At 42.0% G+C, this 27428-nt stretch overlaps 1 protein-coding gene across 1 annotated transcript in view; it reads right to left on the bottom strand.

The window, feature by feature from the left end:
• ola1 (Obg like ATPase 1) overlaps positions 1-9872 on the bottom strand; it is a 165881-nt gene extending 156009 nt beyond the window's left edge. The window contains exons 1-2 of the mRNA XM_033023932.1: positions 9719-9872; positions 9181-9295 (exon numbers count right to left, since the gene is read on the bottom strand). Coding sequence (XP_032879823.1) covers positions 9181-9281 — 101 coding nt within the window. The 5' untranslated portion in view covers positions 9282-9295; positions 9719-9872. The remainder of the gene's footprint in view (positions 1-9180; positions 9296-9718) is intronic.
• Positions 9873-27428: the final 17556 nt, after the last annotated feature.

The raw sequence follows: 27428 nt of genomic DNA, 5'->3' as shown, positions 1-27428 counted from the left end.
CAATTCACCCTGTACTTACCCCTTTCCCATCCATCCTGCACCGTCCTCCATCCATCCTGTACTGATCCCCCATCCATCTGTACTAATCCACGCATTCATCCCGTACTGACCCACCCTCCATTTACCCTGCACCTTCCCCTCATTCATCCTGTAGTGATCTCCCATTCATCCTGCACAGACCCTCCGATCCACACTGTACTGACTCCCCCCCCCCCATTCATCCTGCGCTCATCTCCCCCCCCCCCATCCATCCTGTACTGATCCTCCCATTCAAGAAGAATGGGGGAACAGTCTGAAGAAGGGTATCGACCCAAAACGTTGCCTATTTCCTTCGCTCCATAGATGCTGCCTCACCCGCTGAGTTTCTCCAGCACTTTTGTCTACCCCCATCCATCCCGTACTGAACCCCCCCATTCAACACCACTGACATCCCCCGTGCTCTCCCCTCACAATTTGACCTACTTCAACCAACTTCCCTGACCCTATTGTCCTGGAAATGTCTTCAGAGCGAATATTGACTATGTTTGATAACGGAATGCAATCAAATGTGTTCTAATCCCCAATGTTATTATTTGTTTTAATCCATAAAGATGGATTAATTAAATTGTGAATACGTGAAACATTAAAACCGCAGTGTCACTGCGGCCGTTGACACGTTATTACAGAATTCATTTTAACGGCAAATCAATGCTCTTAATATGGAGTATCAGTACTGTAGTTATTTAATGAGCAACATTCACAACTATACGTACGCATATATGTTACCATGGTCCAGGATTTATTGACACGGGTTGATCATACGCTGAATAATCCAACCACATTTTTGTTTGGAAGTGGAAAGAACTAATAGAAATTGCATTAATTGCAATGTGTAAAAAGAGTTGAGATACTGTCTTATAATTTTGCTGCATGACATTGTGGGATATATCATGTCTTGATTGGTGAATGTTTAGTTTGTGACTTTATTTGAAGCAGAAATAATACGTGAGTGCTTCATTGAGTATAATTCCGACTGGTAACTACGCGCTTCACCCGAGCACATTATCGCACGCGTCATGCAAGCCATCTTAAATGACCACCTAAACTGTCATGTGGCAACCTAAAAAGCTGCCACGGTTGCCCGGCTGGCAACAGGGAAAATAAGTTAAGCGAGAGCCCTGCTAGATCATCAGTCCCGCCCCCACTGTCTCGCAGAAAGCTATTTAGAAATTTATAGAGATTTCGATTTTTTTAAAAACAAATTTCAAAATCCGCGGAGAAATCTCATGCCTGATGTTTACATATTCTGTTGTGTTACTGAAAGTAAGAAATTCATTGTTCCATCTGGGACATATGACGATAAAACATTCTTGACTTTCAAGGAACTATGTAACTGCACTCCTAGACCCCTCTGCTCTACACATTCCACAGAGCCAGGCCATTCACTGTGTAGGCCCTACCCTTGATAAACTGCCCAAAATGCAACATCTCACATTTCTCTGTATTAAATACCATCAACCATTCCTCAGCTACCTGCCCAACCAATCAAGATCCTACTGCAATTTTTGACAACCATCTTCACTATCTACATTACCACCCATTTTAGTGTCATCTGCAAACTTGCTAATCATGCCTTGTACGTTCTCATCCAAATCATTGATATGGATGAGAAACAGCAATTGGGCCAGCACCAAACCCTGAGGCACACCACTAGACACAGGTCTCCAGTCAGAAAAGCAGCCTTCCGCCATCACCTTGTTTTCTTCCATGAAGCCAATTTTGTAACACCAGGTGGCGCCGGGTGCAGCAAGGCATTTGCCAAGGTTCTGCAAGGTAGGCTGCTCTGGAAGGTTAGTTCGCATGGGACAATTAACACCGGGTGGCGCCAGCAATGGCTGCCTCGCCAATATTCTGTCTGTCCCTTCCTTCTTTGTTGGTTTTATTTAGTATGTGTTAAATGTATGTTTTAGTGTTCTTTAATTTGTTTTATAGGGAGGGTGGGGATTGAGGGAAACTTTTTTTAATCTCTTACCTCGACAGAGATGCGATTTTTTCCATATCGTATCTCCATCTGCACTGCGGCTTAACATCAAGGAGTTGGCGGCCTTTGCTGGAGGCCGACTTCGGGAGCTCCAACCGCGCGCGGGAGCCTGTGGACTTTAACATCGTGGAGCTCATGATCCCTGGTTAGAGACCGGCTCCGGGAGCACCAAGCCGCAGGAGCTTCGATCGCCCCGTCGCGGGGGCTCAATCGCCCCGACACAGGGGCTTCGATCGCCCTGACTGAGGGTGGTTCGACTGCCCCGACCGTGGGAGAATAAGGAGGAAGTAGATTGAACTTTATTGTCTTCCATCACAGTGAGGAATGTGGGGAATCCGCTGCCCCCCCTCCCCCACCCCTAAGTTAGGATGGGGTAGAAGCCCAAAGGTAGAATGGGGCTGAAGCCCAAAATTTAATGCCTGGACTGCTTTCTCGCCAATAGTTATTGGTTTTCCGCGTTCGAGTTAATTAAATCACTTTTTTTCCCCATTTCATAGTCACTAAAACAAGTGGTCTTGTCACTATGTACTTTTCAGAGGTGATCTACACATTTTGTTTGTTACATGTAGGTTTACATGTATGCAATTTTATATTAAAATGTAGCTTAGATCTGTTTGGTTCATTAACTTGCAGGCACTTTTTCAGCGCACATTTTGATTACTTTCCATTCTACCATAGAGATATAAAGTCCATAATAGACTTTATTTATATTTCTATGGTTCTACAGACCTTGGCTAGGTATGTTACAAAACTTACCTTCGGCGGCGCTGCAGTTCTGCCGCTGCCCGTGTGCGCGACTTTGGCGCCTTTGAGAGGGGGGCGGGTTTAAAATGCGATTTTTCTGCAGCCTATTCAAATCGATCTCGGTTAGGCTGTTTAGTTGCTAAAGAAAAATCGCTTCGACTGCCGTTTTATTACGTTTATTAAAATTAGCGCTGGATCATTTAATTGGTAGAGTAAATTAAAAATCATCTTCTAAAGCCGCGAACGCCGACAATGGGACGGATCTCACGTAGGGGACAAGGCAAGGTAGGCCTCGGCGTGCGGGAGGGTTTGTTTTGAAAGCGGTTATCGCCGTTAGCGGGTTTGCAAGCAGCGGCCGCTATCAGGGAGAAGGAGATGGAGTCGCTATCGCGGCCGCTGCTGCTGCTGTGCGGGACCCGTCATTCGCTCCGACACTTCTGAAGCAGCTGCACCAAAGATACTATAGCTATAGGATCTTTGAGCTGCACCGCTCGGCCCCGTTGGCTGGAGGAGGAGGGAGACGGTGGCGAGGAATTCCCAACGGCCAAGGCAGCGGGCGATGTTGTCCGAGAAGCGCTGACCTTCCTTCCTCCCCACCTCGCCCCCCTTCTCTGCCTCTCTCTCTCACGCCCTCTCCCCCCCCCCCCTTTATCCTGGGACCCCTCCTCTACATCCCGCACTGATCCCCATTCCCGCCTCTATTCAGTCCTCACTGACATCCCGTGCTCCCCCCCCCAATCTATTCATCCTGCGCTGATCACCCGATCCATCTCGCATTAATTCTCCTGCCGCCATAGCCCCCCCCCCCCCCCCCATCCATCCTACACTGGTTCCACAATTCACCCTGTACTTACCCCTTTCCCATCCATCCTGCACCTCCTCCATCCATCCTGTACTGATCCCCCATCCATCTGTACTAATCCACGCATTCATCCCGTACTGACCCACCCTCCATTTACCCTGCACCTTCCCCTCATTCATCCTGTAGTGATCTCCCATTCATCCTGCACAGACCCTCCGATCCACACTGTACTGACTCCCCCCCCCATTCATCCTGCGCTGATCTCCCCCCCCCCATCCATCCTGTACTGATCCTCCCATTCAAGAAGAATGGGGGAACAGTCTGAAGAAGGGTCTCGACCCAAAACGTTGCCTATTTCCTTCGCTCCATAGATGCTGCCTCACCCGCTGAGTTTCTCCAGCACTTTTGTCTACCCCCATCCATCCCGTACTGAACCCCCCCATTCAACACCACTGACATCCCCCGTGCTCTCCCCTCACAATTTGACCTACTTCAACCAACTTCCCTGACCCTATTGTCCTGGAAATGTCTTCAGAGCGAATATTGACTATGTTTGATAACGGAATGCAATCAAATGTGTTCTAATCCCCAATGTTATTATTTGTTTTAATCCATAAAGATGGATTAATTAAATTGTGAATACGTGAAACATTAAAACCGCAGTGTCACTGCGGCCGTTGACACGTTATTACAGAATTCATTTTAACGGCAAATCAATGCTCTTAATATGGAGTATCAGTACTGTAGTTATTTAATGAGCAACATTCACAACTATACGTACGCATATATGTTACCATGGTCCAGGATTTATTGACACGGGTTGATTATACGCTGAATAATCCAACCACATTTTTGTTTGGAAGTGGAAAGAACTAATAGAAATTGCATTAATTGCAATGTGTAAAAAGAGTTGAGATACTGTCTTATAATTTTGCTGCATGACATTGTGGGATATATCATGTCTTGATTGGTGAATGTTTAGTTTGTGACTTTATTTGAAGCAGAAATAATATGTGAGTGCTTCATTGAGTATAATTCCGACTGGTAACTACGCGCTTCACCCGAGCACATTATCGCACGCGTCATGCAAGCCATCTTAAATGACCACCTAAACTGTCATGTGGCAACCTAAAAAGCTGCCACGGTTGCCCGGCTGGCAACAGGGAAAATAAGTTAAGCGAGAGCCCTGCTAGATCATCAGTCCCGCCCCCACTGTCTCGCAGAAAGCTATTTAGAAATTTATAGAGATTTCGATTTTTTTTAAAACAAATTTCAAAATCCGCGGAGAAATCTCATGCCTGATGTTTACATATTCTGTTGTGTTACTGAAAGTAAGAAATTCATTGTTCCATCTGGGACATATGACGATAAAACATTCTTGACTTTCAAGGAACTATGTAACTGCACTCCTAGACCCCTCTGCTCTACACATTCCACAGAGCCAGGCCATTCACTGTGTAGGCCCTACCCTTGATAAACTGCCCAAAATGCAACATCTCACATTTCTCTGTATTAAATACCATCAACCATTCCTCAGCTACCTGCCCAACCAATCAAGATCCTACTGCAATTTTTGACAACCATCTTCACTATCTACATTACCACCCATTTTAGTGTCATCTGCAAACTTGCTAATCATGCCTTGTACGTTCTCATCCAAATCATTGATATGGATGAGAAACAGCAATTGGGCCAGCACCAAACCCTGAGGCACACCACTAGACACAGGTCTCCAGTCAGAAAAGCAGCCTTCCGCCATCACCTTGTTTTCTTCCATGAAGCCAATTTTGTAACACCAGGTGGCGCCGGGTGCAGCAAGGCATTTGCCAAGGTTCTGCAAGGTAGGCTGCTCTGGAAGGTTAGTTCGCATGGGACAATTAACACCGGGTGGCGCCAGCAATGGCTGCCTCGCCAATATTCTGTCTGTCCCTTCCTTCTTTGTTGGTTTTATTTAGTATGTGTTAAATGTATGTTTTAGTGTTCTTTAATTTGTTTTATAGGGAGGGTGGGGATTGAGGGAAACTTTTTTTAATCTCTTACCTCGACAGAGATGCGATTTTTTCCATATCGTATCTCCATCTGCACTGCGGCTTAACATCAAGGAGTTGGCGGCCTTTGCTGGAGGCCGACTTCGGGAGCTCCAACCGCGCGCGGGAGCCTGTGGACTTTAACATCGTGGAGCTCATGATCCCTGGTTAGAGACCGGCTCCGGGAGCACCAAGCCGCAGGAGCTTCGATCGCCCCGTCGCGGGGGCTCAATCGCCCCGACACAGGGGCTTCGATCGCCCTGACTGAGGGTGGTTCGACTGCCCCGACCGTGGGAGAATAAGGAGGAAGTAGATTGAACTTTATTGTCTTCCATCACAGTGAGGAATGTGGGGAATCCGCTGCCCCCCCTCCCCCACCCCTAAGTTAGGATGGGGTAGAAGCCCAAAGGTAGAATGGGGCTGAAGCCCAAAATTTAATGCCTGGACTGCTTTCTCGCCAATAGTTATTGGTTTTCCGCGTTCGAGTTAATTAAATCACTTTTTTTCCCCATTTCATAGTCACTAAAACAAGTGGTCTTGTCACTATGTACTTTTCAGAGGTGATCTACACATTTTGTTTGTTACATGTAGGTTTACATGTATGCAATTTTATATTAAAATGTAGCTTAGATCTGTTTGGTTCATTAACTTGCAGGCACTTTTTCAGCGCACATTTTGATTACTTTCCATTCTACCATAGAGATATAAAGTCCATAATAGACTTTATTTATATTTCTATGATTCTACAGACCTTGGCTAGGTATGTTACAAAACTTACCTTCAGCGGCGCTGCAGTTCTGCCGCTGCCCGTGTGCGTGACTTTGGCGCCTTTGAGAGGGGGGCGGGTTTAAAATGCGATTTTTCTGCAGCCTATTCAAATCGATCTCGGTTAGGCTGTTTAGTTGCTAAAGAAAAATCGCTTCGACTGCCGTTTTATTACGTTTATTAAAATTAGCGCTGGATCATTTAATTGGTAGAGTAAATTAAAAATCATCTTCTAAAGCCGCGAACGCCGACAATGGGACGGATCTCACGTAGGGGACAAGGCAAGGTAGGCTGTTTATTTTTACATAAAAAAGTACTTCTTAAGATGCCTTTAATCAAAATTTTAAGTTGCGAGAAGGTGACTTGGAGCCCATCCGAACCGGCAGTATTTTTCATGCCGACATGGGGCTCAAATTCACTGCAACCACAACGTTCCAAACCAGCGCGTTCCACAAAATCTCACTCGCAAGATGATTTAAATGGCCATTAATTTACAGCAATTAAACACTAAATTCCTTCCATTTGGCCTATAAATTTATGACAATCAGATTTTAAAATCATGTTATATTGTGAATTCTTGTGTGAATGTTATTTGGACATTTAGGCTATTTAAAAATGTAAATCTTTTCTTAAGAAATGGATAGATGTTTAGATCTAGTAATTGAATTTTGGAATTAGCTACAATTGGGTAACTAACGAATTATATGCTTTAATTTCAGGTCATCCAAGTAAGATTGTTTAATATTTGTTTCAGAATGCTTCAATCTATAATAACAGAAAATTTCTTTCAGTTCTCTTAATTTTTAATAAAGTTATGGCCATTTAACTGTCCTTGATCACAGCTTTTGTGTTAAGTCAATGGAAAAGCAATAGGGAACAAGATGCTAATTTCCGAGTATGAAAATGGCCATAACATTTTTAATACTGAAGATATGAAAGTGAATTAGGTGTCAAATTAAACTTATTTTTATGCTTTATCTGATGGGATAAATTGCAGACTTGATTTTAAAAATCTCAAAATTTTGTAACATTGCTACCTTGGCAGGGAACCTGGGGCTCACCAAAATTGTTCTCAATTGGGCCCCGCACCTCCTAAGGCCGGCCTTGGTTGCCCGTACCACATGTAAAAACATGTTACTTTATGTTGTTAAACAGAAAATAAAAAATGCATAAGTGTTAAATTCACTAATTAAAAAACAACATTCACTTCAATTTAACTCAAAACGGTGACACACTATTATTCAAGCTATTCGCCACCCTGATAGCTTAACCAGTGTCAAATTATAACTGGACATAATTGATTATGACTGGACAGCAAAATCATATTTTAGTTTTATTTGGCAACCTATCCAAGTATGAAAAAGGAGTCCGTTTGAAAATAACCTCCCTTCCAAATGCCCATCCATCATCTTCCATGTCTTATTTTCCTTTCAGGTGGTAGGTGTCAGAGCAGAGTAGAGATACATTTTCTATAGATTAATAAAATCAACACTGCAAGAAAATTATGGCAGCAGTTCCATCCTTATTCACTCTCATTTCCTCAATTCCACATCACCTTTCATTTTCCAGTTTCTACTCCCTTCCGATTATCTATTTAATTCCCATCACCAGAGCTAACACTTTAAAATTACCAAACACCACTTACCTAATGATTGCCTATCCGAAACACTTCATTCACTTGCTATTCCATACCAAATGCAACCACTTTTCCCTTAAACATTTTACTTTAAAATCAACATTTTATATCACACAGAACCTTATAATAAGTTAGCCACCCATATTTTTCTAATGAGATTACAGAGTTTAGTTTAATTTAGAGATACAGCAGGGAAACGGGTCCTTCGGACCACCGAATCCACACTGACCATCAATCACCAGCTCACACTAGTTCTATGGTATCCTACTTTCACATCCACTTCCAATTTACATTGGCCAATTTACCTACAAACTGCATGTCTTCTGGATGTGGGAATGAAACCAGAGCACCTGAAGGAAACCTATAGTATGCACCATATCTACAGGGAGAATATGAAATACCACACAGACAGCACCAGAAGCGAGAATTGAACCGAGGTCACTGGCGTGGTGAGGCAGCAGTTCTACCAGCTGAGCCACCCTAGTATTATAATAATAATAATGAATGCAATAAATTTAAAAAAACATTGCAGAAACTTAGAACATAATTGAGTGGTATATAGTTATTTTCGCGTACACAAATAACAAGGACTTCTCTTTTTGCTTTTATTCCCAAAAAGCTGCTTGAGCTCAAACAAACCCGAGTACTCATGAAATATAATGAACTAATGTCAGATATAATTAAAGTATAATTTATAGACCGAATAAGATTTTACCTAAAAATCTACTACAATGGAACTTAAACTAACTTTTTAACTATGGCAGTTAAATTATCAGTTCACAAGTACTTAATTCAAAAATGAACCAGAAGAACTTGTAAATAGTTTACAACTCCCATCATGAAGGCAAGTAAACTTGATTTTTAAGTTTAAAAAAAAAATGGTATTCATTTTAAAAATTAAAAACCATTCGTGGTCAGCCAACTACAATTTGTTACTGATCCTGAACAATTGGTGACATAAGACTACCATGAATTCAAGAACATCAAGTTTTAAAAACAAACTGCGTTCATAAAAGTTAAAGCAGCCTTGGGCCCACAGCTATATTTTGTCAGATGAACATTGAGACAGCAATGTTAATTAGATCCGTCAATCATAATCACTGCTACTTATCCCAAACTATTGGTAACTATTGGTAATATAAAATGTGTTCATATTAAAGTAATATTGACAATATTTATAACTTACCCTACATTTGGCAATCCAACAATACCAATTTTCAACGAGGTACCAAATCGTCCAATGATGGGTAGTGCCTTCAGTTCACCGTCTGCCTTTTTTGGAGGCATGTTCTAATGGCAAGCTGTCAAAATAACAGCTGTGTTACATATTTCTGACAATCAGCGATATATATATATATAAAACATGTCTGTAATTTCAGAACTAATGTCAGAATTGATCACTGTCATGCTGAAACTGTGAGTAAAGAAGCGGTGGATTTCTCTCTACTCGTCCAAATGGAGCAGACTCGTGCTATTTATAACCAGTGGGTTAATGGCTGAGTGCTGACATGTCACCTTTCAGAGGCTGCCGCTTCACCACTGGCTCCACTCTGCACCAACCGGTTAATGAGACCAACAGCTCTGGAAGCCGCCGGCGGCGGCCGCAGGCCCCGCACTCCCCGGCAAGGCCTGTACAACCCTCTCACTACAACACACACAAAACACACGCCGCCTGATCGAGTCGCGGAGACCGAACTGTCAGAGCAGCAAAACGCGGCTTTCACCTGGTTGAATAAAGCGAGGGAAGAAGGGGGCGGTGTGCTTGAGAGTTTAACTGTTCAGTTAAAACGCCGCCGCTCTGCACACTACACGCGCCGACCGACCGACCGACCCAACCGACCGAGCGGCCAGAGGAGGAGGGGCGAGCCGGCGCCTGCGCACACGCGGCACCCGCTCACTGGCTCACATCAAGCCAATTGCAAATCAGTGGAGGAAGTAGATGGTGTGGGAAGAAAGTTGGGGGGAGGTTAGAAGAAGAAAAAATATATAACCTCCCACTGCTGTTTCACAGAGTAAACGAATCAGGGTTCACCGTCGCTATCGTTTATATTTAGTTATTGCAGCTTATGTATCAAGTATTTCAACAGGCAATGAAGTACAGGGCCTCGAGCAGAGAAGTTGGGAGGCCATGTTACACAGGGCTGCCAACATTGGGTGAGAGTTGGGAGTGAGAAATTGCAAGAGACCAAGCCCGAGGGAACATAGCGACCGGGGGGGGGTGGGTGGGAGGAGGGTACGGAACGTTTGCATTTTTCAGCTTGAAATTGTGCAATATGGTGCATACTGTAGCGAGTCTTTTAACTCACACTTGAATGCAATATATATGCTTTAAATTGGATTGGAGCGTTTTTAAAAGGGATCAGTGATCACTGGCCTTGGGAGTACCCGGTGAGGGAGTGGAGCAACCGAGTGGGGAGAGGGTGTGCAAGAAGAGTGTCCCCCCTCCCAGGGTAGGAACTTTTTAAAATTTGATGTATTATAATCATGTTTTAGTGCTCTGTAGAAGTATGCTTTCAATGTTTTTTGCATGAAGTATTTTTAAGAGGTAACTTTTTAAGGGACCATCCCAACATTTACGAAAAAGTTAGACTGATACATGGATAGGACAGGTTTGGAGGTATGGACCAAAAGCAGGTAGCGTAGCTGGGACATGTTGACGGGTGTGGGCAAGTTGGGCAGAAGGGCCTGTTTTCACACTGTATCACTCTATGACTACATTATACATCCACCATGCATGAATACTTCAAAATCAAGTGATCGAGTTTTATTGCCATATACTCAAGCATAGAAAATAGGTGCAGGAATAGGCCATCGGCCCTTCGAGCCAGCACTGCCATTCAATATGATCATGGCTATTCATCTAAAATCAGTACCTCTTTCCTGTTTTTTCCCCATATCCCTTGATGTCATTAGCGCCAAGAACTAAATGTAACTCTCTCTTGAAAACATCTAGTGAATTGGCCTGCACTGCATTCTGTGGCAGAAAATTCCACAGATTCACAACTCTCTGCGTGAAGAAAGTTTGTTCCCATCTCAGTCCTAACTGGCCCCCTCTTTATTCTTAAACTGTGACCCATGGTTCTGAATGCCTCCAACATCGGGAACATTTTTCCTGCAGTTACAGTAAGTGAAAATCTAGCAGGCAAGCAGGATGCTTTCACCAACCACCCGCATTTGAAGTCCACTATCTTCCACCGTTTCAATCCAGTGCTTGGTACTTACTTCCAGCAGCCACTGGTTGTCCTCCAGGATGCACCGAGCCGCAGCCTGATCCATTCCGGTCACCTGGGTGAATTCGGCACAGAGACTCTCTCTCTCTCCCCCCTCTCTTCCGCTCTCTCCCCTCTCAACCCCCCTCTCTCTCCCCCTCGATCTCCCCCCTCCACCTCTCTTCCCCCTCTCTCTCTCCTCTCTCCCTCTCCCTCCCGTCTCCCTCCTCTCACTCTCCCCTTCCCTCTCTCTTCTCTCTCCCTCGCCCTTCTCTCTCTCTCCCCCTTCTCTCTCTCTCCCCCTTCTCTCTCTCCCCCTCTCTCTCTCTTCTCTCCCTCTCTTCCCCTCTCTCCCTGCCACCTCACTCTCCCCCTCTCTCTCTCGTCCCCTCTCTCCTCTCCCTCTCTCCACTCTCTCCCCTCTCTTTCCCCTAACTCTCTCTCCCCTCTCTTTCCCCTAACTCTATCCCCTAACTCTCTCTCCCCCTCTTTTCTCTCTCCCCCTCTTTTCTCTCTCCCCCTCTTTTCTCTCTCCCCCTCTTTTCTCTCTCCCCCTCTTTTCTCTCCCCCTCACTTCCCCCTCTCTCTTTCTCCCTCCCTCTCTATCTCCCCTCCCTCTCCACACACTCCCCCCTCTCTCTCTCTTCCTCTCTCTCTTCCTCTCTCTCTCCCTCTCTCTCTTCCTCTCTCTCTTCCTCTCTCTCTTCCTCTCTCTCTTCCTCTCTCTCTCTTACACACTCTCTTCCTCTCTCTCTTCCTCTCTCTCTTCCTCTCTCTCTCTCTCCCTCTCTCCCCCTCTCTCTCCACCTCTCTCTCCCTCTCTCATCTCTCTCTCCCTCATTTCTCCCTCACCTCATTCTCCCCATGGCTCTCTCTCCCCTTTCTCTTTCTCCTCTCTCTATCTCCTCTTTCTCTTTGCCCCCCCCATCTCTCTATCTTTCCCCCTCTCTCCCTCTCTTTTACCACCCCTCTCTCTTCCCCCTCTCTCTCCCATTCTCTCCTCCCTCTCCACCCCCTCTCTCTTCCCTCTTTCTTCCCTCTCACCCCTCTCTCTCTCTCTCTTCCCCCCCCTCTCCCACCTCACTCTCCCCTCTCTCTCCCTTTCTCTCCCCCCTCCCTCTTCTCTCTCTCTCCATTCACTCCCCTCTCTCTCCTCTCACCCCCTCTCTCTCTCCCCACTGTCTCCCTGTCTCCATCCCCTCTCTCTCTCTCTCTCTCTCCACCTCCATTTGAGAGTCTGTCCCTTCGGCACAGAGACTCTCGCGGCAGTGGCAGCAGCGCAACACTTCCGACGCCCCCGACGGCCCGGGACTTGCACTGTCCGGACTGCTCCATGGCTAGAGCTGCAGCGAGCGACATGCCAGCCCCGCAAACACATCGCCAGTCCCGGCTCCCCGCATCTGTTCCCGCCGCTGGTTCTGCCCCCATCCGTCCCTCAGCCCCGGCTCTCCAACATCCGTGGACCATGCAGTTTATCCGAGTTTTGAAATTTTCGTAGATCACAGAATTTCTCACCACAGACGGTGAGAAATTTCCGATCAGCGTGAGGGCGTGAGAGTTTGCTTGAGGGCGTGATTCTCACGCTCAAAGCGTGAGAGTTGGCAGCCCTGTGTTACAGTTGTACCAAACGTTGGTGAGACCACATTTGGAGTCTGGTGTTCAGTTTTGTAGCAATGTTACAAAATTTTGAGATTTTAAAAATCAAGTCTGTAATTTATCCCATCAGATAAAGCATAAAAAGAAGTTTAATTTGACACCTAATTCACTTTCATATCTTCAGTATTAAACAAGTTATGGCTATTTTCACACTCGGAAATTAGCATCTTGTTCCCTATAGGGAGGTTTCACGGCAGTCGGGTCACGACCCATGACCCGTACTGTTGCTACGCTACTCCAAAAGTGAGGAGAAATTACGGTAGATAGAAGTGAGCGCTGAAGGGACAACAACAGACAAGAGTGCTTAGCGAACATTGGCCGTTTGCTCACTCATTTCATCAACAGGCATTATTTGTGTTTTTACTTGATTCCTTTGGCATCTAAAATGTTTCAGAAGTGATAAATCTGGCTGTAAATTTTTTAAATCGCCCATGGTTGTCAAGTGGGTTTTTGATAAATATGAAACAATCTTACTTAGCTGACTTGAAATTAAAGCATATAATTAGTTAGTTACCTAATTGTAGCTAATTACAAAATTGAATTACTAGATCTAAACATCTATCAATTTCTTAAGAATAGATTTAAAGTGTCCAAAGAACATTCACACAAGAATTCACAATATAACATAATTTTAAAATCTCATTGTCATGGATTTATAGGCCAAATGGAAGGAATTTAATGTTTAATACCTGTAAATTAATGGCAATTTAAATCATCTTGCGAGTGAAAACGCATCTGAAGAAAAATTTACAGCCAGATTTATCACTTCTGAGACTTTTTAGATTCCAAAGGAATCAAGAAAAAACACAAATAATGCCTTACTGTTGATGAAATGCAGTGAGCAAACGCGATAATTCCCAATATTTTCAATTCCGATATGTTCGCCAAGCACTTTAGCTGCTGTTCTCCCTTCAGCTCTCGCTTCTCTTTACCTTCATTTCGCTTCACTTTTGGAATTCTAAAGTTGGATACATGTCTCTCACACTTACCCCGACTTCCACAATTTTTTTCAGCGCAAATATTCACCATTTTGGCGGTTTTTAACAGGTAGGAAAGTAGGCGTTTCTTGCATTAATAACATATACCGGAAGTTACGGATGTCCTCCAGATGGATTGAGCGGCTCCGTGCGTCAAGCCCTATGACCCGGTGACCTTACGTGCAACCCCCCTATTGCTTTTCCATTGACTTAACACAAAAGCTGTGATCGAGGACAGTCAAATGGCCATAACTTTCTTATAAATTAAGAGAACTGAAAGAAATTTTCTGTTATTATAGATTGAAGCATTCTGAAACAAATATGAAACAATCTTACTTAGCTGACTTGAAATTAAAGCATATAATTAGTTAGTTACCTAATTGTAGCTAATTACAAAATTCAATTACTAGATCTAAACATCTATCAATTTCTTAAGAATAGATTTAAAGTGTCCAAAGAACATTCACACAAGAATTCACAATATAACATAATTTTAAAATCTCATTGTCATGGATTTATAGGCCAAATGGAAGGAATTTAATGTTTAATACCTGTAAATTAATGGCAATTTAAATCATCTTGCGAGTGGGTTTTTCTGGAACGCGATCAATTGGAACGTTGCGGTTTGCGGTGAATTTAGACCCCCCCAAAAAAAAAAACACAGAATGCCCGTCGGAACGATTCTTCAGCAAAAGCTTGCACTCCAACCAAATATAATCCAGGACAAAGTAGGAAAAAAACGCGTTTCAACCCCCCCCCCCCCCCCCCCCAAAGGCGCCAAAATTGCGCACACGGCCAGTGGCAGAATTGCAGCGCCGCTGAAGGTAAGTATTGTAACATACCTAAGTTTTGGTCACCCTGCTCGAAGAAAGACGTTGTTAAGCTGGAAAGTGCAGGGAAGATTTACGGGGATGTTGCCAGGACTTGAGGGCCTGCAGGCAGGCTTCAATTTTATTCTTTGAAGTGCAGGAGGATTAAGGGTGATCTTATCGAGGTGTATAAGATCATGAAGGAAATAGATAGGGTGAATGCACAGTGTCTTTTACCCAGAGTAAGGAAATAAAAAACTAGAGGTCATAAGTTTAAGGCGAGAGTGGAAAGGTCATAGGTAGTTGGTGCATGGAACAAGCTGCCAGAGGTGGTAGTTGAGGCAGGATCTCAATACTTAAAAGGCGTCTGGACGGGTAATTGAATAGGAAAGGTTTAGAGGGACACGAGTTAAATGCAGGCTAGTACAACAAGTGTATATGGGGCACCTTGATCAGCATGGACAAGTTGGGCTGGGGGGCATAATTCAATGCCATATGACTCTGAAAAATGTAAAGGGCTAGATTTGGGCCCCATATCGGAGGAACGATGTGCTGGCTCTGGAGAGGGTACAGAGGAGGTTTACAAGAATGCAGGGCTGCCAACTCTCACGCTTTCGGCGTGAGACTCACGCCCTGGAGCAATTTCTCACGCCCTCACGCTCACGACCGAGTTCTCACGCTGAGTTCAGTCCCTGCGCAATTTGTCCCTTAGCGCCGCGTGCCAGGGATCTGTGCGGTCCGGGGAAGCGCGTCAGTTGGTGGCTGTGAGTGACATCGCGCCTCTTCTCTTTCTTGGTTGGATGTGCAGCCGCCGACAACATGAAGCAGCCAGAGTTGGAACTAACCAGGTGAATCAGTTGTAAAACCTGGGGGGGGGGTTTCGGAATGGCCATGGATTATTAATTAAGTATAAATACGAGGAGTCCTCAGTAGTGTGTTGCAAAATCTTTTGCAAACTGATCCCAATATGCAATATACGGGTTTTCGGCCGACCTGAGAACTGCGGACAGTGCCTGGGACGCGAGCTGATCTGGGAACGGCAGCCAGTCCCTGGGCACGCAGAATGCCAACTTGATCATCATGGACAAATTGTGCCAGCCATGTACATGTTGCATAACTGACTCTATACGGATCTGAATGGGCTTAAAATTACCATTTAAGCCAAATTGCTCCCACTTTCCACATTTTGAATGTGGAATGTGGAAAGCTTCGGCCATGGAGCACTCCGGACAGTGCGAGTGTCCCGGCCGTCGGAAGCGCCGCTGCCGCGAGAGTCTCTGTGCCGAAGGGACAGACTATCAAAGGGAGGTGGAGAGAGAGAGAGAGAGGAGGGAAGGAGACAGTGGGGAGAGAGAGAGGGGGGTGAGAGGAGAGACAGAGGGGGAGTGAATGGAGAGAGAGAAGAGGGAGAGGGGAAAGAGGTAGGGGAGAAAGGGGGGTGAGGTGGGAGGGGGGGGGGAGAGAGGGGTGAGAGGGGGTGGAGAGGGTAGGAGAGAATGAGAGAGAGGGGGAAGAGAGATGGGTGGTAAAAGAGAGAGGGGGAAGGAGAGAAACGGGGGAAAGAGAAAGAGGAGATAGAGACAGAGGAGAAAAAGAGGGGAGAGAGAGCCAGGGGGAGAGTGAGGTGGGAGGGAGATATGGGGAGAGAGAGGGAGAGAGAGGAGGAGAGGAGGAAAGAGAGATGAGAGAGAGAGAGAGAGAGAGGGGGGGAAGAGAGAGGTGAGAGGAGACGGAGAGAGAGGGGAGAGAGAGAGGGGAGAGTGTGGAGAGAGGGGGAGATAGAGAGGGAGGGAGAAAGAGAGAGAGGGTGATGCGAGGGGGAGAGAGAGGAGAGAGAAAGGGGGGGGAAAGAGAGGGGAGAGAGTTAGGGGAAAGAGAGGGGAGAGAGAGAGAGGGGACGACAGAGAGGGGCGAGAGTGAGGTGGGACGGGGGAGAGTGAGGTGGGACGGAGAGAGGAGGAAGAGAGAGAGGGGGGAGAGAGGAGAGAGAGAGGGGGGGAGAGAGAGAGGGGGAGAGAGAGAAGGGGAGAGTGTGAGAGGGGGGAGACGGGAGAGAGAGGGGTGAGAGGAGAGACAGAGGGAGAGAGGAGAGAGAGAGGGGAAAGAGAGATGGAGGGGAGAGAGAGGGGGGTTGAGAGGAGAGAGAGTGCATCCTGGAGGACAACCAGTGGCAGCTGGAAGTAAGTACCAAGCACTGGGTAGAAACGGTGGAAGAGTGTGGACTTCAAATGGGGGTGGTTGATGAAAGCATCCTGCTTGCCTGCTAGATTTTCACACTAACTGCAGGAAAAATGTTCCCGATGTTGGGGGCGTTCAGAACCATGGGTCACAGTTTAAGAATAAAGGGGGGGCCAGTTAGGACTGAGATGAGAACAAACTTCACCCAGAGAGTTGTGAATCTGTGGAATTCTCTGCCACAGAATGCAGTGCAGGCCAATTCACTGGATGTTTTCAAGAGAGAGTTACATTTAATTCTTGGGGCTAACAACATCAAGGGATATGGGGGGAAAAACAGGAAAGAGGTACTGATTTTAGATGAATAGCCATGATCATATTGAATGGCAGTGCTGGCTCGAAGGGCCGATGGCCTATTCCTGCACCTATTTTCTATGTTTCTATGCTTGAGTATATGGCAGTAAAACTCGATCACTTGATTTTGAATCATTCATGCATGGTGGATGTATAATGTAGTCATAGAGTGATACAGTGTGAAAACAGGCCCTTCTGCCCAACTTGCCCACACCCGCCAACATGTCCCAGCTATGCTACCTGCTTTTGGTCCATACCTCCAAACCTGTCCTATCCATGTAGCAGTCTAACTTTTTCTTAAATGTTGGGATGGTCCCTGCCTCAACTACCTCCTCTGGCAGCTTGTTCCATACACCCATCACCCTTTGTGTGGATAAAGTTACCCCTAAAAAAGTTACCTCTTAAAAATACTTCATACAAAAAACATAGAAATCATACTTCTACAGTGCACTAAAACATAATTTTAATACATCAAATTTCAAAAAGTTCCTACCCTTGGAGGGGGGACATCCTTCTTCCACACCCTCTCCCCACTCGGTTGCTCCACTCCCTCACCGGGTACCCCCAAGGCCAGTGGTCAGTGATCGCACAGCCTCCCCCCTTTCAAAAACACTCCAATCCAATTTAAAGCATATATATTGTATTCAAGTGTAAGTTAAAAGACTCGCTGCAGTATGCACCATATTGCACAATTCCAATGGGGGGGGGGAGGAGGGTGTCCCCCTCTTATTGGAATTGCCCACACCCACCAACATGTCCCAGCTATGCTACATGCTTTTGGTCCATACCTCCAAACCTGTCCCATCCATGTAGCAGTCTAACTTTTTCTTAAATGTTGGGGTTCAAAAATGCTCCAATCAAAACCCCCCCCCTCCCCCCGGTCGCTATGCTCCCTCGGGCTTGGTCTCTCGCAATTTCTCACTCCCAACTCTCACCCAATGTTGGCAGCCCTGAGAATGATTCCAGGAATGAGTGGGTTAGCATATGATGAGCGTTTGACAGCACTGGACCTCTACTGGCTAGAGTTTAGAGGGTTGAGGGGGGACCTCATTGAAGCTTACAGAATAATGAAAGGCTTTTTTTTTTTAAATATTCATTTTTTTCAAAAACAAAAACAAAACAACAACAAAATAATGATAAACATAACAATGATATTCATACATAGGGATCAGGATATCATTAACAACAGGCATAACCTAAATATGAGTCCTGTTGTCAAAATACACATTGAATATATACCTCCCGGTCTCTATGTAAATATAGTTAAGTGTTTAAAAGAGAACTTATATATATAAAAACAAAAAGATAAAGAGAGAAAAAAGGAAAAAACAAACCCCCCTCCCCATGAATAAATCTAAATTTTCCAAATTTAAACATGATATCGTTTCAGAGTACCAATGGAGTGTGGTTGGAGGATTAGAGTCTTTCCATTTAAATAAAATAGATCTTCTGGCAATTAATGTGGTAAAAACAATCAGACGATGGGCGGAACGGGGCAGAATAGAATCTAACATTGGTAGCCCAAAAATTGCAGTAATAGGATGAGATTGTAAATCAATACCTACAGTGGCTTGCAAAAGTATTCATACCCCTTGAACTTTTCCACATTATGTCACGTTACAACCACAAACGTAAATGTATTTTATTGGGATTTTATGTGATAGACCAACACAAAGTGGCGCATAATTGTGAAGTGGAAGGAAAATGATACATGGTTTTCAAATTTTTTTACAAATAAAAAACTGAAAAGTGTGGCGTGCAAAAGTATTCAGCCCCCTTTACTCTGATACCCCTAAATAAAATCCAGTGCAACCATTTGCCTTCAGAAGTCACCTAATTAGTAAATAGAGTCCACTTGTGTGTAATCTAATCTCAGTATAAATACAGTTGTTCTGTGAAAGCCTCAGAGGTTTGTTAGAGAACATTAGTGAACAAGCAGCATTATGAAGCCCAAGGAACACACCAGACAGGTCAGGGATAAAGTTGTGGAGAAGTTTAAAGCAGGGTTAGGTTATAAAAAAATATCCCAACCTTTGAACATCTCACGGAGCACTGTTCAATCCATCATCCGAAAATGGAAAGAGTATGGCACAACTACAAACCTACCAAGACATGGCCGTCCACCTAAACTGACAGGCCGGGCAAGGAGAGCATTGATCAGAGAAGCAGCCAGAGCTACAATGGAATGGTTTAGATCAAAGCATATTCATGTGTTAGAATGGCCCAGTCAAAGTCCAGACCTAAATCCAATTGAGAATCTCTGGCAAGACTTGAAAATTGCTGTTCACAGACGCTCTCCATCCAATCTTTTATTTATTTATTTATTTAATTTAAATTTTTAAGTACAGTAAATTACAGTAATACACATCACATATATCTTATTACATTTTGTTGTACCACTTCGTTTTTCCAGCTTTAAAAAAGGTAGAAATAAAAGAAGTAAGGAAAGTGAGCAAGAATCGTGAAGGTGCAGGAAAGTGTTGGGAGAAGAAAGCCCCTTGGGGAAGAAATTAGAGAAGGAAGTAAAGAAAGGAAATAAGACCCTAGAAAGAAAAGAAAAAAAAAGGAAAAACAATCGCTCTATTGTAACACAAAACTCCGCAAAAAAGGATATACCAACCGTGTTTTTTAAACATTTATTTTATACCCCCCGTTACCAGATCCTGGTACCATTTATATTTTAAATTACTATTGCACCTTATGCTTGTAATAGTTCCGTAAATGCAGACCACGTCTTTTGGAAGTGGTCTGCTTTGCCTGCTAGGAGGAGTCTCATCTCTTCCAAGTGTAGTGTTTCGAACATGTTTGAAATCCACATTTTTATTGTTGGTATTGGAGCATTTTTCCAAAATTTGAGTATAAGCTTTTTTTCCCATTATTAGCCCGTAATTAAGTAAGTTCTTTTGAAACACATTTAATTCGGGGTTACCTTCCGATATTCCAAAAATGATCCATTCTGCTTTTGGTACAAGTTTTATTTAATTTTGTGAAGATTTCAAATATTTCTTTCCAGAATTTTTGAATTTTTATACAGGAAACAAAAGAGTGCGCTATGTTAGCTTCTTGCAGAGTTGTCCAGCAGGTGAATCATATTTTTAATATTTACTGCCAAATTATAGTACATAAAGTTAGGGAGCGCTAGACCACCCATCTCTTTTGGTTTACTAAGGTGTGCTCTTTGTATTCTGTGGGATTTGTAATCCCATATAAAATTTGTAATGTCTGAGTCTAGTTTTTTGAAAAACTTTTTTGGAAGATATATTGGAATTGATTGAAATAAATATAGGATTTGTGGTAAAAAGATCATTTTTATAGCATTTATTCGACCTATTAAAGACATCGGGAGTGTTTTCCAGAATTTGATTAGATTATTTAGTTTCTTAAGTAAGGGGCTATAATTGGCATTAAACATAGCGTGATCATTTCTAGTGATTTCAATTCCTAAATATTTAAATTTTTCTGTGGCTATTTTAAAGGGGAATTTCAAGAGATGTGTTGAATCTTTCCGTTTTATCGACATAATTTCACTTTTGTTCCAGTTTATTCTGTATCCTGAGAAAGATCCAAAGTCCTCAATTAGATTTAATATGTTTGGTATACTGATTTAGGGTTTTGTGATATACAGTAATACATCGTCTGCGTATAAGGATATTTTGTTATTTGAATATTTTGTATTATAACCGTAAATATCCGGGTGTGTTCTAATTTTTTCAGCTAAAGGTTCAATTACCAGAGCGAATAACAGCGGTGATAATGAACATCCTTGTCTATTGCCCCTTGTTAATTGGAATTTCGTAGATAGTATATTATTAGTTAATATTCTAGCCGTGGGTTTGTTATATAATAATTTTATCCATGCGATGAAGTTCTCTCCCATTTGAAATTTTTGCAATACTTTAATCATATAATCCCAATCTACTTGATCAAACGCTTTTTCTGCGTCCAATGAAATGATAGATAACTCTTGTTCTTGAGGTTTGTGAGAGTGCATTATGTTAAACGGACGTCTCAGGTTATTAAATGAATGTCTCTTAGGTATAAATCCCGTTTGATCCTCATTTATTAATTTACTAACATATTGACTTAGTCTTCTAGCTAGTGTTTTCGCTAATATTTTTTGATCCGTATTTAACAAAGCAATAGCTCTATATGAGCCTGGTTCTTCTATATCTTTATCTTTTTTAAATATTAATGTGATCGTTGATTCTGCTAGTGTTTCAGGTAGGATTTGTTCTTTAAAAGCGTATGTATACATTTTCTGTAGACGTGGTGTAACTATGTCGTAAAAACATTTATAAAATTCATTACTGAATCCATCTGGTCCTGGTGTTTTTCCATTCTTAAGTGTGTTTATTGTGTCTTCTATTTCCTTAGATGTAATTTGTGCTCCCAGTTCCTCTTGTTCCTTCAATTCTAGTTTTGGAAGGTTACAATTGTCCAAAAATTCTGAAACTTTATTATTGTCTATTAGCGTTTTCGATGTGTATAAATTCTTGTAAAATTGAGCAAATCTTTTATTGATATCATTAGGTAGTGTTAATAATTCCCCTCTATCTGATTTAATCTTTAAAATTGCATGATCTTTTTCCCGTTTTTTCAGTTTGCGTGCCAAAAGTTTATGGGGTTTATCCCCAAATTCGAAATGTTCTTGTTTTGTAATTTGGAATAATCTTATAATCTTCTCTGATTTATTTAGCTTAAATTTCAGTATTAAAATTTTATTATGTTTATCCATAGTTGGGTCTTTAGCATTATCTATATCTAGTTGTCTGATTTGTTCTTCTAATTGTCTTTGTTCATTCTTATTCTTTTTGTTTTGAAAAGCTTGATACGAGATAATGACTCCTCTAATAAATGCTTTGAAGGATTCCCATAATAAAGTGGGCGATATATCTGGTGTATCGTTTGTCTCAAAAAATAGGTCCATCTGTTTTTTTTAGATATATACTCCCTTGTGGGTCTTTCAGAATTTGCGAGTTAAACCTCCAGAACGATTTGTTCGTAGACATTCCTTCTAATTTTAAAACGAAAGTTAGCGGGGAGTGATCTGAAATCGTATTGGTGTGATATTTAGGGTTCATAGTAAAAGGGATTAGTTTTGTATCCACTAGGAAGTAGTCTATACATGAGTATGTTTTATGTACCATTGAATAAAACGAGTATTCCCTTCCAGTCGGATTCACGATCCTCCAGACGTCTGCTATATTTGTATTTTTTATATATGTATTTAAGAGTTCACTAGTTTTAGATTTCATATTACCTCTTTGTTTTTGCATCGATTTATCTAAGTACGGATCTAAAACACAGTTGAAGTCTCCTCCAATTATAACATTTTGGTAGTTAAATTCTGCGATTGTATTCAGGATTTTATTAAAAAATTGAGGATTATCAAAATTGGGCGCATATATGTTTACCAAAGTGATTGGCGTAGCATGGATCTCTCCTGTAACTATAAGATATCTCCCTTCCTTATCTGATATAATGTTCTTTGATTTGAATGGTATTCCTTTGCGAATAATAATTGCGGTGCCTCTTATTTATAATTAGTTATACCTTTGATAATAGTAAGCTGTTAGCTGTAAGGGTTAACCAGAAACAGGCTCCTGGAATTATGCCAGGTGCCTGAGTCTCCTCCCTTCTCCACACGAACTACATAACACTTAACCTTTCAGTATTATCTATTTTAATTCTAAAATTTGTTATCTCTATATACGAGCTAGTCAGTCTTATTAGCAGATTATTACATTTTGCCCATTATATAGTTCAGGTTAGTTTCCATTTATATTTCTATATTAGTATTGTTAATTATTATTAATTCTCTATATTTTGATCTTAAACCGCCATTTGGCCTTGTGATGTTTACCACATTCGGCTCTGCTGTTCATCTCTGCGTTGCTTATCAGTCTTTCCTTCATTTTGAACAAAGAATGTCCTTGAGTTGAATTCCAAAGCGTCCAAAGGAGATAAGGTGTCTAGACCAGCGCACGTGGAAATGCTCTTCCATTTTAAACTTTTAGAGAATGGTGTTTCTTCCCTTATCTTCAGGTGTTCTCTGTGAAGTAATAAAAGGGAAGAAATTGTGCATATCGTCCCGCTGCCTTGATTAATCTTCTGTTTCTGCCACAATCTCTTGGGCATATTTATAAGATGCGTCCGAATTAGGTAAAGTTTTCTCTTTTCCCTTGAAAGTAATGCGCATCCTGGCCGGATAAAAAACGCCACATCTGACATCTTTAACTCCATGGAGAATCTGTCTTGTCTGTGCGAACTTTCTTCTCTTTTGCACGATCTCATAGGGATAATCCTGGAGGAGTTTGATAGAGTCGTTTCCAAAGGTCATCTTCACTCCATATTTGATTTTTTTCATCAGCTCTTCAAGTGCTGAAATGTCCCAAAGTTTGACTATGATCTGTCTTGGGTGGGCTGGATCTGCTTGTGATCTTGGCTTAAATCTAGGTATTCGATGTGCCACTTCAATTTCCGGTTCCACAGGTAAATTGAGTACATGTTTGATTAAATTGGCAGTGAACTCACGGGCGTTGTTCCCCTCTGCCCCTTCTGTTACTCCCAGTATTCGTATATTTTGGCGTCGTGAGCGAGCTTCGAGATCAAGACATTTATCTGAGACTTTCGCCAGTTGACTCTTGAGGCTGTCTAGTTCTAGCTTCATTCCCTGCATATCTTCAGCCATTTGATCAACAATTGTTTCCATGTCTTTTATTTCAGTTACATGTGAAGAAACAATTACATGCACAGCCTCAAACTTCTTCTTAGATTCTTCTTCCCCTTTATTAATTCTCCCCATTAGCTCTTCATGCACATCCTCAATTCGTTTTTGTATAATGCCTATGCAGTCAATAACTTTTTGATTACCAGCATTGATGTTCGACATATTTTCCATCAATTTAACATTAATATTTTCCATCATTTTTGAGTTTCCAGCCTCAATATCCTTTCTCAGTTCTCTTACCGAGTTCTTTATCTCCTCCTTCATTTTTCTCCTTAGTAGCCATCTCAGTCTTGGCCCTTGTAGCCATTCCAGAATCCACTTCAGAGGTCTGTTCTTCAGTTTTCTGTGTTTTCAGCAGTTTTGAGATTGTTCTCTGAGGGCTCTGAGCTGAAGACGGTTTTTTCATTTAAAATCCTTTATCCTCCGTTTTAAATCACAGCGCTTACTGATGACATCATCAGCGCGACGTCCCGGGGCTCCGGTGAGTTTTTGAATTGGTCCCGACCTCCAGACCCGATTTTAATGCGAAAAATCGCGATTTTACAGCAGCGGAGCTAAAAGTTGCGACTGCTAGTCCAGCATGGCGCCACCGGAAGTCCCTCTCCATCCAATCTGACTGAGCTTGAGCCATTTTGCAAAGAAGAATGGGCAAACATTTCAGTCTCTAGATGTGCAAAGCTGGTAGAGACATACCCCAAAAGACTTGCAGCTGTAATTGCAGCGAAAAGTGGTTCTACAAAGTATTGACTCAGGGGGGCTGAATACCTTTGCACGCCACACTTTTCAGTTTTTTATTTGTAAAAAAATTTGAAAACCATGTATCATTTTCCTTCCACTTCACAATTATGCACCACTTTGTGTTGGTCTATCACATAAAATCCCAATAAAATACATTAACGTTTGTGGTTGTAACGTGACAAAATGTGCAAAAGTTCAAGGTATGAAAACTTTTGCAAGTCATTGTAAAACTACAGAAATAGTATCAAAAATGTATTTCCAATATTTTTCCAAAAGTGGGCAGGACCAAAACACATGAGTCAATGAGGCCACTTCAGAATTACATGCACAGGTAGGATTTATATGACCATAAAAACGAACTAACTTATCTTTTGACATATGAGCTCTGTGAACCACCTTGAATTGTATCAAAGCGTGTCTTGCACACATTGAGGAAGTATTAACTAATTGAAGAATCCTCTCCCATTTCTCTATAGGTAAAGAAATTTGTTCTCTTTCTCAATCATTCCTAATTTTATCAAATGTATCTTTTTTAAATTTCAAAATCAACTCATAAATAGTTGTTATTAAGCCTTTCTGATAAGGGTTCAAATGTAAAATGTTTTTCAAGATTTCGGTTTGATGTGGTAACGGAAAAAAAGGTAGAGTAGCCCTCAAAAAATGTCTAATTTGTAAATATCTAAAGAAACGCGAGTTAGGTAGATAATATTTATTGGAGAGTTGTTCAAAAGACATAAAACAACCATCCAAAAACAAATCACAAAAAGCTACTAATCCCTTCCTCTTCCATAACAGAAAGGCTTGATCAGTACTAGACGGTTGGAAGAAAAAATTAGATATGATCGGACTCAATAAAATAAAATAATTCAATCCAAAAAACTTACGAAATTGAAACCATATTCGAAATGTATATCTTATTATTGGGTTAGTCGTACATTTATTCAATCTCGTAATTGTAAAAGGTAACGAGGCCCCTAGAATAGAAGCTAATGATAGCCCTTGCATAGAATCACGTTCAAGATTTATCCATCCTGGGCATTGGGTATCTTCTAAATATTTTGCCCAATAGTAAAATCTAAGGTTCGGCAGTGCCAAACCACCGTCTTTTTTTGATTTCAGTAAGTATTTTTTACTTAGTCTGGAATTTTTATTCTGCCATATATATGATGAGATTTTGGAGTCAATAATATCAAAGAAAGATTTAGCAATAAAAATTGGTATTGACTGAAATAAATACAAAAATTTAGGTAAGATAAACATTTTAATAGCATTGATTCGGCCGATTAAAGATAAGGACATTGGTGACCATTTAATAAGCTGTTGTTTGATATGGTCAGTTAGAGGCATAAAATTGGCTTTAAATAAATCCTTGTGTTTCTTGGTAATCTTAATGCCTAAATAAGTAAAACATTCAGTAGTCAATCTAAATGGAAACTGTCCATAATTCAAAACTAGATTGTTTAATGGAAAAAACTCACTCTTACTAAGATTTATTTTATAACCAGAAAAACTACTAAATTGATTAAGTAGTGATATTGCCGGAATAGATTTCTCAGGGTTAGAGATGAATAATAACAGATCATCTGCATAAAGAGATAGCTTATGTGTCTCATTCCCACGGACAATACAAAAAATATTAGGGGATTCCCTAATAGCGGTGGCCAAAGGTTCCAAAGTGATATCAAACAGTAAAGGACTTAAAGGACAGCCCTGTCTAGTACCTTGAAAGAGCCTGGAAAAAGGGGATCTCTGATTATTGGTAAGTACAGAAGCCTGAGGTATATGATAGATCAGCTTGATCCAAGAAATAAATTTTGGACCAATCTTACATTTTTCAAGTGTATTGAATAAATATAGTAAGATTAAACGAGAACTTACCAGTTTGAAGTTTGATCTCTATTTTATGAGGAGTTACGTTGAGGGACTACGTGAAGAGACCCCGTCCAGGCGCACACACGTCAATCTTCAAAGCAGCGGTGTGAAATCACAGATGATAGTTACCGAAGCATAATAGTAAGCTACGTGAGACAAACATAACTTACATTTGATCTTTATTAGGGTGGGAGCGGAGGGCACATAGTCCCTCAATGTAACTCCTCATAAAATAAAGATCAAACTTCAAACTGGTAAGTTCTCGTTTAATCTTACTATTTTACTTCGGAGTCACGTGAGTGACTACGTGAAGATTTTAAAGCTTCTGTGATTTCATGCCGTAGATTCAATCCAGGCGTCTCACTGCATTGATTGACTCTAAATGAGTGAAAAACAATCAATAACATACAATAATAACATTGATGTAATCAGTTACTGGTTTTTATTTATCATAATAAAACATTTTTTGTCCCCTTTTTTATCACTGGGGAACATTTAATACTGAATCCAAAACAGCACCACCAAATACACCAGGGTCTGTAAACTCTTTATGGTAATACTTGTGAAACATCCTTTCACTTGCGGCCGCGAGGATATGGTCTATTGGAACGTCCAATTCCTTGGCCGCCGATGTTGCCGCCGCCCTGGTGGAATGAGATTTAAATTTGTCAGTATCAATTCCTGCATCCAACAGCACCTGCTTCAGCCATCTGGAAATAGTCTGTACTGACACTTTCTTATGTGTTTTTTTATGGCTAATAAACAATGCTGATTCTGCACCTCTTAAATCCTTGGTGGCCACAATGTAACATTTTAAATGTGTCACTACACATAGTCTTGGATCCGTAGGATATGCTGCAAAGACCAATTTGCACCCCGTGACTCCTGGTCTGCTCTGTTTGAGTAAGTCATAG

The sequence above is a fragment of the Amblyraja radiata genome, chromosome 7, assembly GCF_010909765.2.
Source record: "Amblyraja radiata isolate CabotCenter1 chromosome 7, sAmbRad1.1.pri, whole genome shotgun sequence".
NCBI lineage: Eukaryota > Metazoa > Chordata > Chondrichthyes > Rajiformes > Rajidae > Amblyraja > Amblyraja radiata.
This window is presented reverse-complemented; position numbering and strand designations above follow the sequence as displayed.